The sequence below is a fragment of the Xenopus laevis genome, chromosome 3L, assembly GCF_017654675.1.
Source record: "Xenopus laevis strain J_2021 chromosome 3L, Xenopus_laevis_v10.1, whole genome shotgun sequence".
Classification (NCBI taxonomy): Eukaryota; Metazoa; Chordata; class Amphibia; order Anura; family Pipidae; genus Xenopus; species Xenopus laevis.
Window position 1 is genome coordinate 1,871,075 of NC_054375.1, and position 16,625 is coordinate 1,887,699.

Here is a 16,625-nt window from a genome sequence, read left to right on the forward strand (position 1 = left end):
GCTACTGGAAGCCCCACAAGTTCCCACCAAGACTACTGTAACCAACTCCCAATCTCCACCCCCAGCAAACACCTATCCATCACTCCATCCACGGCCCTTGTCCTCCATATCTTCAAAGGCTTCTGGAAGCCCACACGTTTCAGGGTTCATATCTAAACACACCTGGGTTTTCCAAAGGCCACATTTTGAGCACCATTTAGACGATGTGGCCACAGAAGGAAAAGCTTTGATTACCCCATAAAGGGGCCACAGCGACATGATCTCACACCTGTTTGAAGGCCTGAAGGACCTCGGCCCTTTGGCTGAAGTGCTTAAACAGCAGCTGGAGGGCGCCGGAGAGCAGGGGGGGATAGTCGTGCATGATCAGGTGGATGAGAACCCTCAGAAATGTCCGACCCCCCTCGTCATCTAATTCCACCGGATTCTTCTCTTTACTGGAAAGTAACAAGATCCATCATTGAGCAAATGTTCTGAATCAGCCGATTAGATCTGGACTAACCACCCACCCCCACTCCTAAAAGGTGGGTCTAAAATACACTGTAATTCATAGGGTATTGGTGGAACCTCTTTTTTCTACCTTTACAAACAGCTGCTTCTCTTTGGGCCCCACAAAAAAGGGCCCATCAAAATCATACCATTGTACCTTGGGCATCTAAAGCTGTCACATACCCAAGTACCTACCTCCCAGCAAACATGGTCTCTGCCTGGGCTGCGATTTCGTCAATATCAGGAGCCCCAACTGAAATCAAGAGAAATGGAAATTTCCTTAATAAGAAAGAGATTGTACACCTTTGGTGCCTCCCCAATATGAGAGAGGGCCCAATCTGACCATCAGTGACATTTGAGGTGAATGTTTATTTAATGACTTAGCATACAGAAGTAGTAGTATGACTTACTCCACCATGTTCCTATGTACCCATGACCTTGTTATAGGTTACATCTCCTGATTAAATGTTGGACAATAAAGAGAGGGTGTGAACCCCAAAGCCTAAGGGCTCCTGATCTAGTGGAAGGTGAATATCTTAAATTACCACATAAGTGAACAGTAGGTCTAGGAAAGTGGTGTAAGAATAAAGAATCATGTGAGGAGTAAAGGAAGAGTTAAACAGTTGGTGGATGGAGATATTTGATTGAAAGTAAATTGGGGTGCAATATTCCCCTATTATTGAGCAACAACAGACAAATAAGCCCCCAGACAATACCTGATGGCGGCAGCAGTTCAGGGGGAGAGGTTGTTGAGTTCTCAATACTGTTTCCCTGATCCCCGAATTCTCTCTTGTAAATGGAGAGCATGTAGGATATTCTGTAGTCTAGCCGCACGCTGAGTATGAACTGCAAGACAAAGACATTAGAGAGGTCCAAAAGGGAAGAATCTACTTTTGAATAAGGAACCAATCAGCTTTCTGATACAGTGATGCACTGTGATCCCAAGTGGTTTTGCTAATCACCACGATCCCCATAACCCTAACCATAACCCTAACCATAACCCTAAACCATAACCATAACCCTAACCCTTAACCCTAATTATAACCATAACCCTAACCCTTATCATAACCCTAACCATAACCCTAAGTCTTAACCATAACTCTTAACCCTAATCATAACTCTAACCCATAACCTTGACCATAATCCTAACCCTCACCATAATCCTAACCCTTAACCCCAATCATAACCCAAACCCTAACCCTTAATCCTAATTATAACCTAAACCATAACCCTTAACCATAACCCTCACCATACCCATAACCCTAACCATACCGCTAACCCTAATCATAGCCCTAACCATAACCCTTAACAATAATCATAACTCTAAAACTTATCCATAACCCTAATCATAAGCATAACCCTAACCCTTATCATAACATTAACCCTGACCATACCCCTTAACCCTAATCATAACCCTAACCCTCACCATAACCCTAATCATAATCCTAACCATAACTCTCAGACCTGTAGGATCTCAATGATTTTCAGCTTTGTGTCCATGACGGTTATATCCTCGTTATCGATGGAGCTGCCCTGTTTGCTGGAGTGAAGACCGGCTGGGACATCAGGAATGGCCATGGGCAGGATCGAACCCCGACTGAGCACCATCTGAGTCATCATCTCCCCAACACCGTGGATGGTTCTCATTACATTGTTACCTGAAACATTAAAGAGATACTGACATCAGTAAATAACCTTTCTTTTTATCTATCATAACATTGTCTTTGAATGCGATTTATAATTTTGCCATAATAGTATTTGACTGATGCTTTTATATTACCTTTGTAACAACCCTGTTCCTCTAGGAGGGGGCTGCCATATTTGTGCAGCAGGAGTCCGTTACCATTAGAAACTCTAACTGACAGACAGTCAGGTTGGCAAAACAGTCAGGTTTAACTTTAAGTAACAATTACTAACAAAAACATCAGTGAAAAACGATCAACGTGACCTATAGGGAGGTTCCTGTCTGACCATGGGAAAGAGAACAGCCCAGGAGCAGGAAGTACAGAGAATCAGAGCTCTGTACCTGGGTAAGTACTGGGGGAGATTGGATTCACTTACCCAGGGGGAGGTTCCTGTCTGACCATGGGAAAGAGAACAGCCCAGGAGCAGGAAGTACAGAGAATCAGAGCTCTGTACCTGGGTAAGTACTGGGGGAGATTCACTTACCCAGGGGGAGGTTCCTGTCTGACCATGGGAAAGAGAACAGCCCAGGAGCAGGAAGTACAGAGAATCAGAGCTCTGTACCTGGGTAAGTACTGGGGGAGATTGGATTCACTTACCCAGGGGGAGGTTCCTGTCTGACCAATGGAAAGAGAACAGCCCAGGAGCAGGAAGTACAGAGAATCAGAGCTCTGTACCTGGGTAAGTACTGGGGGAGATTGGATTCACTTACCCAGGGGGAGGTTCCTGTCTGACCATGGGAAAGAGAACAGTCCAGGAGCAGGAAGTACAGAGAATCAGAACTCTGTACCTGGGTAAGTACTGGGGGAGATTGGATTCACTTACCCAGGGGGAGGTTCCTGTCTGACCATGGGAAAGAGAGCAGCCCAGGAGCAGGAAGTACAGAGAATCAGAGCTCTGTACCTGGGTAAGTACTGGGGGGGAGATTGGATTCACTTACCCAGGGGGAGTTCCTGTCTGACCATGGGAAAGAGAACAGCCCAGGAGCAGGAAGTACAGAGAATCAGAGCTCTGTACCTGGGTAAGTACTGGGGGAGATTGGATTCACTTACCCAGGGGGAGGTTCCTGTCTGACCATGGGAAAGAGAACAGCCCAGGAGCAGGAAGTACAGAGAATCAGAGCTCTGTACTTGGGTAAGTACTGGGGGAGATTGGATTCACTTACCCAGGGGGAGGTTCCTGTCTGACCATGGGAAAGAGAACAGCCCAGGAGCAGGAAGTACAGAGAATCAGAGCTCTGTACCTGGGTAAGTACTGGGGGAGATTCACTTACCCAGGGGGAGGTTCCTGTCTGACCATGGGAAAGAGAACAGCCCAGGAGCAGGAAGTACAGAGAATCAGAGCTCTGTACCTGGGTAAGTACTGGGTGAGATTGGATTCACTTACCCAGGGGGAGGTTCCTGTCTGACCATGGGAAAGAGAACAGCCCAGGAGCAGGAAGTACAGAGAATCAGAGCTCTGTACCTGGGTAAGTACTGGTGGAGATTGGATTCACTTACCCAGGGGGAGGTTCCTGTCTGACCATGGGAAAGAGAACAGCCCAGGAGCAGGAAGTACAGAGAATCAGAGCTCTGTACCTGGGTAAGTACTGGGGGAGATTGGATTCACTTACCATGGGGAGGTTCCTGTCTGACCATGGGAAAGAGAACAGCCCAGGAGCAGGAAGTACAGAGAATCAGAGCTCTGTACCTGGGTAAGTACTGGGGGAGATTGGATTCACTTACCCAGGGGGAGGTTCCTGTCTGACCATGGGAAAAAGAACAGCCCAGGAGCAGGAAGTACAGAGAATCAGAGCTCTGTACCTGGGTAAGTACTGGGGAGATTGGATTCACTTACCCAGGGGGAGGTTCCTGTCTGACCATGGGAAAGAGAACAGCCCAGGAGCAGGAAGTACAGAGAATCAGAGCTCTGTACTTGGGTAAGTACTGGGGGAGATTGGATTCACTTACCCAGGGGGAGGTTCCTGTCTGACCATGGGAAAGAGAACAGCCCAGGAGCAGGAAGTACAGAGAATCAGAGCTCTGTACCTGGGTAAGTACTGGGGGAGATTCACTTCCCATGGGGGAGGTTCCTGTCTGACCATGGGAAAGAGAACAGCCCAGGAGCAGGAAGTATAGAGAATCAGAGCTCTGTACCTGGGTAAGTACTGGGGGAGATTCACTTCCCCAGGGGGAGGTTCCTGTCTGCCCATGGGAAAGAGAACAGCCCAGGAGCAGGAAGTACAGAGAATCAGAGCTCTGTACCTGGGTAAGTACTGGTGGAGATTGGATTCACTTACCCAGGGGGAGGTTCCTGTCTGACCATGGGAAAGAGAGCAGCCAGGAGCAGGAAGTACAGAGAATCAGAGCTCTGTACCTGGGTAAGTACTGGGGGAGATTGGATTCTCTTACCCAGGGGGAGGTTCCTGTCTGACCATGGGAAAGAGAACAGCCCAGGAGCAGGAAGTACAGAGAATCAGAGCTCTGTACCTGGGTAAGTACTGGGGGAGATTGGATTCACTTACCCAGGGGGAGGTTCCTGTCTGACCAGGGGAAAGAGAGCAGCCCAGGAGCAGGAAGTACAGAGAATCAGGACAGGGGGACAGGTAAGTAGATTTACATTTAAAAAAAAATTTTTGGTACATACTCAGCCGAATAGGAAATGTAACAGTGGGCTCCACAGAATCCCTGGAAGAAGCCAATTAGCAGAACCCTGTGAAAGCGACAAATCCCTGTAGAACACGAATCCTTCTGCATTTTCAAATTCACAATAAACTTGTTGCGCTTGTTACAAGGACGTTAATGACCGGATCAGACAATGGCCGCGAGATAGTAAGTGTCTCTCGTTAACCTGCTCTCTCTGTGAGTGACACATTCCAACTCTCACATTAGAGACACTGACACTTGTATCGACTTCTCTCTGCATTAACATCCCCCCCGTGTCTCACTGTGACATGATCAGTCCCACATTTGAGTGTTTCTATGGGAGCCCGACCCTCATACGGGATAATTAGGGATTTATAACATTCACAGCAACTGTCATTTTCTGTCTGCTTCCATTTCATTTCATATACGGACATACTATTCCGTCTGTCAGACGCTGCCTCTCAGAGTTAAATATCAGGAATCATTCGAGGTCACGGGTAATACAGGGGGTGATTACTACTGACCCTTACTGGCCCTTTAAAAGAAAGGGTCCCCTGCAATCTTGTAGGTAAACCATTGTGTTCCTGAGATGTTACTGGTCAGTCCCTCGAGTACCAGGAAATACCTCCCCCCGTGAAAAGGAAGTAAAGACAGACACACGAGTACCAGGAAATACACTCCCCAGTGCAAAGGAAGTAGAGACAGTCACAGGAGTACCAGGGAATACACTCCCCCGTGCAAAGGAAGTAGAGACAGTCACACGAGTACCAGGAAATACACTCCCCAGTGCAAAGGAAGTAGAGACAGTCACATGAGTACCAGGAAATACACTCCCCAGTGCAAAGGAAGTAGAGACAGTCACACGAGTATCAGGAAATACACTCCCCCGTGAAAAGGAAGTAGAGACAGTCACACCAGTACCAGGAAATACACTCCCCCATGCAAAGGAAGTAGAGACAGTGACACGAGTACCAGGAAATACAATCCCCCGTGCAAAGGAAGTAGATACAGTCACACGAGTACCATGACATATACTTCACTGTGGAAAGGAAGTAAAGACAGTCACACGAGTACCAGGAAATACTACCCTGTGCAAAGGAAGTAGAGACAGTCACACAAGTACTAAGAAATACTCCCCCATGCAAAGGAAGTAGAGACAGTAACACGAGAACCAGGAAATATAATCCCCTGTGCAAAGGAAGCAGAAACAGTCACACCAGTACCAGGAAATACTCTCCGCATGCAAAGGAAGTAGAGACATTCACACGAGAACCAGGAAATACAATCCCCCGTGCAAAGGAAGTAGAGACAGTCACACGAGTACTAAGAAATACTCCCCCATGCAAAGGAAGTAGAGACAGTAACACGAGAAACAGGAAATATACTCCCTGGTAAAAGGAAGTAGAGACAGTCACAAGAGTACAAGGAAACAGACTTCCTCGTGCAAAGGAAGTTGAGACTTGGAGGTTTGGAGCAGTGCTGGCAGGAGTCATTTGTTTGGGGCCTGAGAGCAGGTACCGATTGGCTTTACACAGACTGATGACAGGAGGTCCAGTTCAGTAGACATTTCAAGGGGGACCATAGAATTCCTGTGATGTTTTATGATAGTAAATAATAGAACCAGACATGCGACTCCATCACATTCTCCCTTTAATTAAGAATCATTTTGTTTATCATGTCGGTGACAACCGCGTCTTCCCTCTGATATATGAATTATGTCGTCCCCAGAATCATTATTTCAGTCCCTCACACTGAGCACAAAGCTGTGAAGCACTTGAGTAATTAGAGCCTTGATTAATATGCATGGAATCGTCTCTGGAATTCTCATGAGTGCGGCTGATAGTTTCAAGATATTTCTCTCAAAGGGGAAATTCGACTAGAATGTTTTGGATGGGAATGTTTTTTTGATCAATGTAGCCTACAACATGCTTAAAAGTCATTTACAGGTTAAATTCCCCTTTAAAGTTATTTCAGTCATTGCTCCCTAATTCCTCCATCCCCCTTCAGAGGAAGCCCAAAAGTACCCCATAATCCCTGTACAAATCATTCCCTAACTCACCTCCATCTTGGAATTTACTCATCCTCTCCAGGTAGGAGGACATGGGACTCTGAACTATATCCAGGATGGCCAGGAGGGTTCGCGTGAGCCTGAGGAGTTCAGTAAAACTGTAGAATCCGAAATAGATGAGATTCCGAGCCAGGTGGACCACCTGTAGGGAAGCAACAGGGACAGATAGGACTGTCAGTAGGTCTCCAGGTAGGTTCTTCTTCAAATAAAGCAGGGGATGTCTGTATAGTTAATGTACCTCAAAGGTAAGTTTATTCTTCTCCTTATCCCCAAACGGGAACGGTTGGTTCACAACCTCCTTGAGATATTCCTCCACAAACTCCATGGTGAGGGCAAACTTCCTCTTCATCTCGTCTCTGGAGGAGTCTGTGAAGGAGTCGTAGCTACAAACACAAACAGAATATACAAGGAAAATTAGCCCCATGATTGCATTTAAACGCAGACACTTGTTGCTCAAGACTAAATGGGCAGGGGGTTCCTTAGAACATTATCAAGTGGTCTAGTTAAGACTTTGGTATCTCTGCATGAGAAACTCACTCATGGATGCTGATCTTGGTCGGAATCTCTGTCCACAATCTGGCGTATTTCACCGGAACAACAGATTCTTGGGGATCCCGGTCGACGTGTATGTGGAGCATGAGGCGGCAGAAGGATGCCCGCAGATCGTACGGAAGGCTCTCGTCGGACATGCACCGGAGGATCAGGTCTACCGAGAGCTGGGTGGAAATCTGGTTGATGGCGAGGTACTGGCGGTCCAGGCACATCCTGGCAAAGAGGTTTAGCTGGTACCTTCACAAGGAGAAACAGAAACACAAGTTAAAATTTGATGGCACAAAAGAACCAGTAGGTCCATCTTGGTTACTTTGTATCTATCTCACATTGAGTTAGTTTCCACCACATCTCCAGGACTTTGATATCATGACCAAGAAGACCATGGGTGGTGGGAGCTCCATATCACAAAATAAAGATACAGTATAGTGCAAAAGAAATGATTCCCACCTATAATAAGTCAAGACTTCCAGATCTAACTTGGTCCCTTCCTTGGCTTCTTGTGCCAGGTGCCTAATTGCTTTCCCATGTGGTTCCTTGTTGCTGTCGATCCAGTACAACCAGACCTCTTCGTCGTCCATGTCATCGGGTAGAACTGAGCATTCTAAAGGGTTGTCCATCTGCGTGGAGACCAGCCTGTGAATGAAAAAAAACAAATTGTCTTGAGTCCCGCCTGCTTCGCCAGGAAAGGGTGTCAATTCCATGACAAACCACCTACTTGGTCTGAATAAGAATATCCGCATTTCCCGGACTCAGCATGAATTTACAGATGAGCTCCTGGGTGACGGGGATCGCCATTGTGTTGGACACGCACAGATCTGAAAGGTAGTCCAGGAATCTGAAACGTAAGTACAGATGATGTAAGACCTACCTCTAGCCTCATTTTAAGCACAGATCGGGAAATTTTTGTTCAAGGATATTTGTAATGGAGATGAAACCCTGTTGATCATCTCAGGTTACCCTTGATTGGTGTCCCTTGGGGAGAAAGTCTCTTTCCATGAATGTCAGCCTCGAGGGCCTTACGGATAAACTTTCAAGTGCGTTTTCCAGGTAACGGACGACTTACCTCGGCTCCCGGTTCCGTCTCAGCAAATTGACGAAGGTCTCTATCTCTTTAGCGGTGATGTGTTTCTCCAGGAGTTTTCTGTTGTTGTGCAACAGCGCCGTGATGGTGTCTTCCGCTAGAATATCGTATCCGATCTGGGACTGCATGACGCAGAAGTGCTTGGCAATGTATTCCTAGGAGCAGAGACGGGCATGGGTGAGGGATTCATGAAAGAATATACAGATCCTGAGAATTCAAGTCCACACCCTCAGAAAGGATCTGCTGGTCTACAAGGTGCCAATTGTGATTATGGGGTTCCTATGTTATTAAGTGGCACCCACAGTCCATGTGTTTGTCTCTCTCTCTCTGACCTGGTTCTTGCGGTAGTCCTGTTGTGAATGTCTCAGGACCCGGTAGCACAGGCGAAGGATATATTTATAGGGTGCATATCGCTGGTCACCCAGATCTTCCAGCCGCAACATGGACCCTTCACCGGCTTTGTCTTTGAATGGAGCCTTCAGGATCCCAAAGATCTGCAGCGAGAAAAATTAAGATTGTAAAACAAATGTCTTCACATTGATTAGATGGGAAAATGATTTATGCATCCCATAATATGAGCTTTGGTCCTAGTTTTGGTACTGGGGGACCCCGAATGTAGAAGATGAGATCCCAAATCCTCTGGAATCCTTTCTATATAATATCAACAAAGCCACCGTTCCCCACAAACCTGGGCCAGAATATTTTGTTCCCTCATTAACTTCTGTCTTTCGCGGTTGGGTTTTGTGACCACCACATCCAGAACCTCCTGCCCATTGTTAGTGACACCGGCAACGAAGAATATCAGGTCCTCCAACAGTTTGGTAACGAAGCTGAAGGGTAAAACACCAGATGAGTTTCATGACTTGGGTTTCATTGGACAAGGGATACAATGGTGTTAGTCTACAGGAAGCTGCTGATTGGCTCTGCGTTACATTCTATCACTTTATTTCCCATACACAGAAGTATTGCCAATGTCAAACACATTGACTTCATCAGTAGAGCGCCATCTGGGGCCCAATACAGGGAGCACATCTATTAGAAAAGGTTAAATGGGGAGAAAAGGAAGGGAAACATCATGAAACAAACCGTCGCTCGTTCTGGGTGATTGTCCCGTATTCCAGTTTCTTCACGGTTGAAGCCAGGACTTTGTTGGCATCATTGGCAAAATCCAGGTCACGGACTTCGGATAACGGGACGGAAACGATGGCGAACGCCTCTTTGTCTTCCTTGGTCTGGCACGTTCCGATCTGGGGGGGAGTTGCCATATTAGTTGATTTTTAATGATTTTGAAAATTTGTAGACTTTCTCTTTTTTTCTCTTTCATACCCCGCCCCCCACGGAGGTTGATTTAAGGATTTGTACCTTCAGCATCACCGGTCTCTCCTCCTCGGTGTCGATGGGAATGCTGGTGCTGGTCACCCACGTGTTGGTGCACAGATGGCGCAGTCGGACGTATGAGTTCCTAAAAACGAGAGAGGAAACCGCAGTTTTGGTAAAGCTTCAGTGGTTTCTATGGTAACCCCAATGTTTATTTACAGTGTTTCCTCTACAGTAACAACCAGATGCAACTCTTACACTCGTGAACTGCACATAAAGGTATGTGTGAATGGCATTGCAATTAATGGCTCTTTCAAAAGTCAGAACCAGCAGTGCAGGGCAAGAGGGCAGATCGTGACAGACAACGGCAGTGACAGTGACACATAACTTTGAGCAAAATGAGAGTAATTAAACCAAAATTGGGAAGTGTCTTCTTTCATTAGGGAGGGTTTTATGTTTGGGTTTACATCCCCTTTAAAGGAATTTTTCTGGAGCAACACTGCCTCCTAGTGGCTAATAAGTGCTTTAAGTGACTGGTCGGCAGAAGACATGGAAATAATTTCCACTTGCCCCTTTTCTCTGGACATTGTGCCATGTCCTGTGTGACCATGGGGAAGAGAACAGCCCAGAAGATGGAATGGGGCACATTACCTGGGTACCAGACAGTCTGCTCTTTGCAGAGTAGTGGCGTCCAGTTCAAAGAGAGAAGCGATATCATTTCCGTGCGGCACAGACACAAGTGTGTACATAATCTTCTCCCCTGCCTGCCATTTCCTCTTGTGCACAGGAAGTTCTCCTTCTCGCTACAGAGAAACAACGGTTACATTGTATCACAAACACAATACAATCCACGTATTCTACTTCCTGTTGGTAGGAGCACAATCAAAACAAAGGAGTTGTCCAATGACATTCCCTCTGTGTTGTGAGCTGTTCCTTATCTGAAAGCCTAACTCATGCTCCAGCTGGGGGAAGGGTGGGGTTTGTTTAAACAGAGGCATCTTGGGTGGGAGGAGCTTGTAGTAGTAGTGGGGCGGGTCAGTGGGTCTTGGTCAGGCTGCAGGTTGGTTGAGTACCAGTTGGGGTTTAAAGATGTTTTTATACAGGACTGGGGGCGACACAATGTAACACTGGGCAGTTCCAACCTACCGTGGCTCTCGTGTCATTGACATCCCGATAATCTGGATTTATCTGATAAATAAAAAATAAAAAATAGTAAAATTTACATCCTGATTGGACAGACTTGTTTAGTACATGGACATCTGTCTATATTGTTGAATTACAACTCCCAGCAGCCCCAATTCACAAGGAGCAGTCACATGATAATGATCTGAGTTACTGGAATTGGGGGGACGCCTGGCACCCTCCACGGAGCCACTTCTCACCCGTTTGTTTGATAAGAGATTGAGATTTCACACAAATTGTGTTTGGCTCGGAGTTACTTCCCCCCGAGGGGTGTCTCCATCCTGCAGCGTTTCCATGAATTGTAACAAGGAATATAATAGAATTATATTAGAATAGAATAAACAAGGGAATGTAATGCATTTAATGTCTCCATAAAAAGTCCCAGAACTTGAATCATGGCGGATCCTGTCCTGCTCTGTTGGGGAGACGTGTGACCCCCAATGTCGTCTGCTGAAATTAAATGAACTATAACAGAATTTGGTTCAGTCCAGTGTCCCAGGGGCCGCAATAAAAACGAGAATCGGCGTCTGGTTGTTTGCTGCCACCTAGTGGCGCTTTCCATTCAGTGCAACAGCTCAGAGACATATGAGACTGGTCTTTATTTTGGGAGACCCCAAAGGCTAAAGCTGCCCATTGATAGTCCAATAAGGATTCTCTGTGTGTCTATAGCCAGGCCCAACATTTATCCCCCATACTAGGGATATTGATCAGTTAGAATTGGACAGGTTAGAACATTTGGAAAACAGAGTGCAGGGGAATAGGGAGCATGAACAGACAAAGAATGGAGGGGGGGTAGAGAGACTGATGGAGAGACAGACATAATGGGCAGAGACAGAGCAGAATAGAGGCACAGGGAGAGAGACAAGTGATCAGGGAAAGAAAGAGACAAAATCCAGGTCCACTTGAGACTAATTCCAGCCCATAATATCCGGCTCTGAAACATTAATTCTGTATAATAAATATCAGTATAAATGTTGCGATTCTGTTTCGCTATTGTGTGACGGAGTTCAGACAAAATTGGACGTTTTTCATTATAAAAGGAAAGGAGACAAACACGGAGTTTCCTTCTCTCTATTTACTCAAAATGAACTGAGTCACGCAATAATAACTCCCAGGCACTAACAGAAACACCCAGCGGCCAGGTCTCTCATAGGAAAGTCATGGAAAGATCCCAAATATTCCCATTTCTAGTCAACGGGCATCATTTCAAGTCCAACACAAGCAATGGAGCTTACAGTCACTCAACAGAACGTCTCAATGAAGGATCCTTCCCATCCAATGGACCAACCCTCAACTGAAAGACATTCCTACACTAAGGAACGTTCACGGAAAGACAGGGGCACTCAATGAAGGCCATCAATTCTCAATGGAGTGATCCCAACAGTCAATGAAAGTTATTCCTACTCTGAAGATAAAAGCCAAAATCTCTCAATGGGAAGACTCATTCCCACCATGTAACCAAAATACATTGCTACTCAACAGAGACACCTCCCCCAACATGAAAATGCTCAGACAATTCTACTGAATGTCCCAGACACTCTCAACAAAGACCCACAGTCAACAAAATGTCACCACCGTAGACTATGGAACTATGGAATACATCTCCATTCTACTCAAAGGCAGGACTACTCTGTGGAAAAAACACCCAGTCTCACCACTCTCAGTGCCATGTCCACTCAATGAAAATACTCCACACCTAATAGAAAGGCATCCTCTCTCAATAGAAAGACCCTCACCAAATGAAATCCATTAGCACTCATATTTTGTACACACAAGCTTGTAGACCCCATGTCGTCATTTCCATAGTTCTCCTTTAAAACGGAAAGAAAAAAATTACACTTTCCCACTTACCTCTGCAGCCAAGTAGTTCCCGGTGGCCAGATGCTTAAAGCGAAACAGACTGTTCCACTGTCCAGCTCCTCCCCGACAAGGATCATGGTGAACAACCTGCCAGGTTAGACAACAACTCAACATCAGTTAATAGGAGTGGGTGAGAGAGAAACCATGTTTTAATATTGCATTTAGTTGGACTAGGCCACCCTGTATCTAACAGGCCTCCTAGAACTTAACCTTGAAGGCCCTCTCTCAAAAATATCAAGATGAAAACACAAGGTCAGATAGACCTATGGTTGAAATAAAAAAGAGCTGATGGACATTGTCCTTGGCTGAGGCCCCCATGACTGATTTCCCCAGGAGATCTTTAGGTCTAATTCAACCCTGGAGTTACCCCCAGAACCTCAACATGAATAATGTTCTATGGACCCAATAAAACTTTGTTGGGAAAGGAGTAAATTCTTTAAACCCATGGAAGAAGGCTGTAGATGGGCAAAGTAGATTTCCTGGGAAGATGGTAGAAGTCAGTCCCACCACCCAACCAGAGAGGAACAAACAGGTATAAAAGCATGGACATCCCAAAGAACTAATGCTGAAGGGTCTAGGAGTCAAGCAGATGGAGGAGCCCAAATGGTAAGTCTCAGTGTTGGAATGGGAGGTTACTGACCTCTATTTCCCATAAGGCTTTGGAGCTGGTAGCGGAGGTGGCTGACTGGCGCAAGGTGGTGCGCAGAAAGATGTGCTGCTTCTTCTCATACTCATCACAGGTGAGAAATTTCTCTTGTTCCGCGTGAAAGAGCCGGACGACGTCTCCCTGCAGGATGGGCAAAAAAAGGTCACTTCCAGTAGTGGGTTGTAGGAATGACCCAGAAAGGGGACAACGTCTACTCCTTCTGAAGTCTCCCCTTCTTCCAGTCTCCACCTGGCACCTCTCTTTCTCCCACTTACTCCACCTCTCCACCCATACTGGTGCCTCCATCCCTTCCAGTCTCCTCCTGGCAAATTCCTCTTTTCTGGTCACCAACTTCTTTCCAACCTTCTCCTTCTGGTAGGACTCTCCCACCTTCTTCTCCTGACACCCCACCTTTCTTTCTAGTTTCACTTGATGGGCACTTACTGGTACCTACTTCCCCATAAGATCTTGGCTCTTACCCCTTTAAGGACATCATCTCTATAGTCGCTGTATTTCATAAACAGGTTCACTTTCCAGCTGGTGTTGCAGTTCACAGCATTGACCTGAAAGGAGACACCAAGGTGAAGGAGATGCAGCAAAGGTTACTGTATATTCATTGCCCCCAGCTGGATGTAACCTACCTCCTTACAGCCGGGGTTATCCAACAGCTCAATGCTACTGGCATGGAGGGGCTGCCCCGCATTCACTGGCATCAACACCACCTTGTCTCCTGCCAAAATCTAATGAGGGGCAGAAAGCAGAATATGAGTATTAGAAGGGATAATGTACCCCCTACTGTAAATGATAAGGATATTAGAAGTCACCGAGGGGTTGTTCTGTGACCATATACAGGCACAAGGCTGCAGGCTGAGTTATACAGGGAACTCTGAGTATCACTCATGTATTATAAGGGATAATGTACCCCCTACTGTAAATGATAAGGATATTAGAAGTCACTGAGGGGTTGTTCTGTGACCATATAAAGGCACAAGGCTGCAGGCTGAGTTATACAGGGAACTGAGTATCACTCATGTATTATAAGGGATAATGTACCCCCTACTGTAAATGATAAGGATATTAGAAGTCACTGAGGGGTTGTTCTGTGACCATATAAAGACACAAGGCTGCAGGCTGAGTTATACAGGGAACTCTGAGTATCACTCATGTATTATAAGGGATAATGTACCCCCTACTGTAAATGATAAGGATATTAGAAGTCACTGAGGGGTTGTTCTGTGACCATATAAAGGCACAAGGCTGCAGGCTGAGTTATACAGGGAACTCTGAGTATCACTCATGTATTATAAGGGATAATGTACCCCCTACTGTAAATGATAAGGATATTAGAAGTCACTGAGGGGTTGTTCTGTGACCATATAAAGGCACAAGGCTGCAGGCTGAGTTATACAGGGAACTCTGAGTATCACTCATGTATTATAAGAGATAATGTACCCCCTACTGTAAATGATAAGGATATTAGAAGTCACTGAAGGGTTGTTCTGTGACCATATAAAGACACAAGGCTGCAGGCTGAGTTATACAGGGAACTCTGAGTATCACTCATGTATTATAAGGGATAATGTACCCCCTACTGTAAATGATAAGGATATTAGAAGTCACTGACGGGTTGTTCTGTGACCATATAAAGGCACAAGGCTGCAGGCTGAGTTATACAGGGAACTCTGAGTATCACTCATGTATTATAAGGGATAATGTACCCCCTACTGTAAATGATAAGGATATTAGAAGTCACTGAGGGGTTGTTCTGTGACCATATAAAGGCACAAGGCTGCAGGCTGAGTTATACAGGGAACTCTGAGTATCACTCATGTATTATAAGGGATAATGTACCCCTACTGTAAATGATAAGGATATTAGAAGTCACTGAGGGGTTGTTCTGTGACCATATAAAGGCACAAGGCTGCAGGCTGAGTTATACAGGGAACTCTAAGTATCACTCATGTATTATAAGGGATAATGTACCCCCTACTGTAAATGATAAGGATATTATTGTTGGTGAATTGCAGGATATAACAGAAACTCACATTGTCGCCTTCGCTCCGGAGTTTCCAGAAGGGCTGAATATAAAACCAGGAGCCTTCGTTTCCAGCGCAATCCAGTGAGACGCGCATCGCATTTTTCTCGAGCAGCGCAGGTAACCTCTTGTTGACTGTGAGGTATTTGTTGCTTTTAATGTGCAGTAACTGGTTAAGGGGAGGAAAGGTTGGATATGGAAACAAAGCAATGACATATATATATATATAATGTATCAATATAAACCAACTGTGACTATTAATCATTCACCCTCTGAATTCTCTAAGTCCCGCCCCTTGTGCTTACCTGTATAACATTACTGTATTTCACTATTTCCCCCAAGAGCTTACGGTTTTCAGACTCGTTTTGTTTCTGTTCCAGTTCTGCTGCGTGCTGTAATGTAACATTGGGAAAATTCAGTTTTGTGTTTGTCCAGGAAACAAAAATCATATTGTTCTATGTATGTTCTATTGTGAGCAGCAGTCCTGCCCTGCTTTATGGCAGCTGAGATTCTAGCTATCTGTATAACAGAACATTCTGTCCCAGTGGCTGCACAGATCCTATCTGATCCCCATTGTAAGCAGCAGTCCTGCCCTGCTTTATGGCAGCTGAGATTCTAGCTATCTGTATAACAGAGCATTCTGTCCCAGTGGCTGCACAGATCCTATCTGATCCCCATTGTAAGCAGCAGTCCTGTCCTGCTTTATGGCAGCTGAGATTCTAGCTATCTGTATAACAGAACATTCTGTCCCAGTGGCTGCACAGATCCTATCTGATCCCCATTGGAAGCAGCAGTCCTGTCCTGCTTTATGGCAGCTGAGATTCTAGCTATCTGTATAACAGAACATTCTGTCCCAGTGGCTGCACAGATCCTATCTGATCCCCATTGTAAGCAGCAGTCCTGCCCTGCTTTATGGCAGCTGAGATTCTAGCTATCTGTATAACAGAACATTCTGTCCCAGTGGCTGCACAGATCCTATCTGATCCCATTGTAAGCAACAGTCCTGTCCTGCTTTATGGCAGCTGAGATTCTATCTGTATAACAGAACATTCTGTCCCAGTGGCTGCACAGATCCTATCTGATCCCCATTG

At 45.7% G+C, this 16,625-nt stretch overlaps 1 protein-coding gene across 1 annotated transcript in view; it reads right to left on the reverse strand.

Annotated features, from left to right (window-relative positions):
* The window catches only part of LOC108710178 (inositol 1,4,5-trisphosphate receptor type 2), a 106,742-nt gene that overhangs the window by 65,538 nt on the left and 24,579 nt on the right, over nt 1-16,625 (reverse strand). The window contains exons 4-25 of the mRNA XM_041585473.1: nt 15,840-15,926; nt 15,545-15,703; nt 14,141-14,239; nt 13,979-14,062; nt 13,494-13,640; nt 12,845-12,940; nt 10,958-10,999; nt 10,463-10,614; nt 9,857-9,956; nt 9,581-9,741; nt 9,183-9,324; nt 8,827-8,988; nt 8,477-8,649; nt 8,129-8,248; nt 7,861-8,046; nt 7,399-7,650; nt 7,100-7,244; nt 6,853-7,003; nt 1,951-2,144; nt 1,203-1,332; nt 682-739; nt 269-434 (exon numbers count right to left, since the gene is read on the reverse strand). Of these exons, the coding sequence (XP_041441407.1) occupies nt 269-434; nt 682-739; nt 1,203-1,332; nt 1,951-2,144; nt 6,853-7,003; nt 7,100-7,244; nt 7,399-7,650; nt 7,861-8,046; nt 8,129-8,248; nt 8,477-8,649; nt 8,827-8,988; nt 9,183-9,324; nt 9,581-9,741; nt 9,857-9,956; nt 10,463-10,614; nt 10,958-10,999; nt 12,845-12,940; nt 13,494-13,640; nt 13,979-14,062; nt 14,141-14,239; nt 15,545-15,703; nt 15,840-15,926 (3,006 nt within the window). The remainder of the gene's footprint in view (nt 1-268; nt 435-681; nt 740-1,202; nt 1,333-1,950; nt 2,145-6,852; nt 7,004-7,099; nt 7,245-7,398; nt 7,651-7,860; nt 8,047-8,128; nt 8,249-8,476; nt 8,650-8,826; nt 8,989-9,182; nt 9,325-9,580; nt 9,742-9,856; nt 9,957-10,462; nt 10,615-10,957; nt 11,000-12,844; nt 12,941-13,493; nt 13,641-13,978; nt 14,063-14,140; nt 14,240-15,544; nt 15,704-15,839; nt 15,927-16,625) is intronic.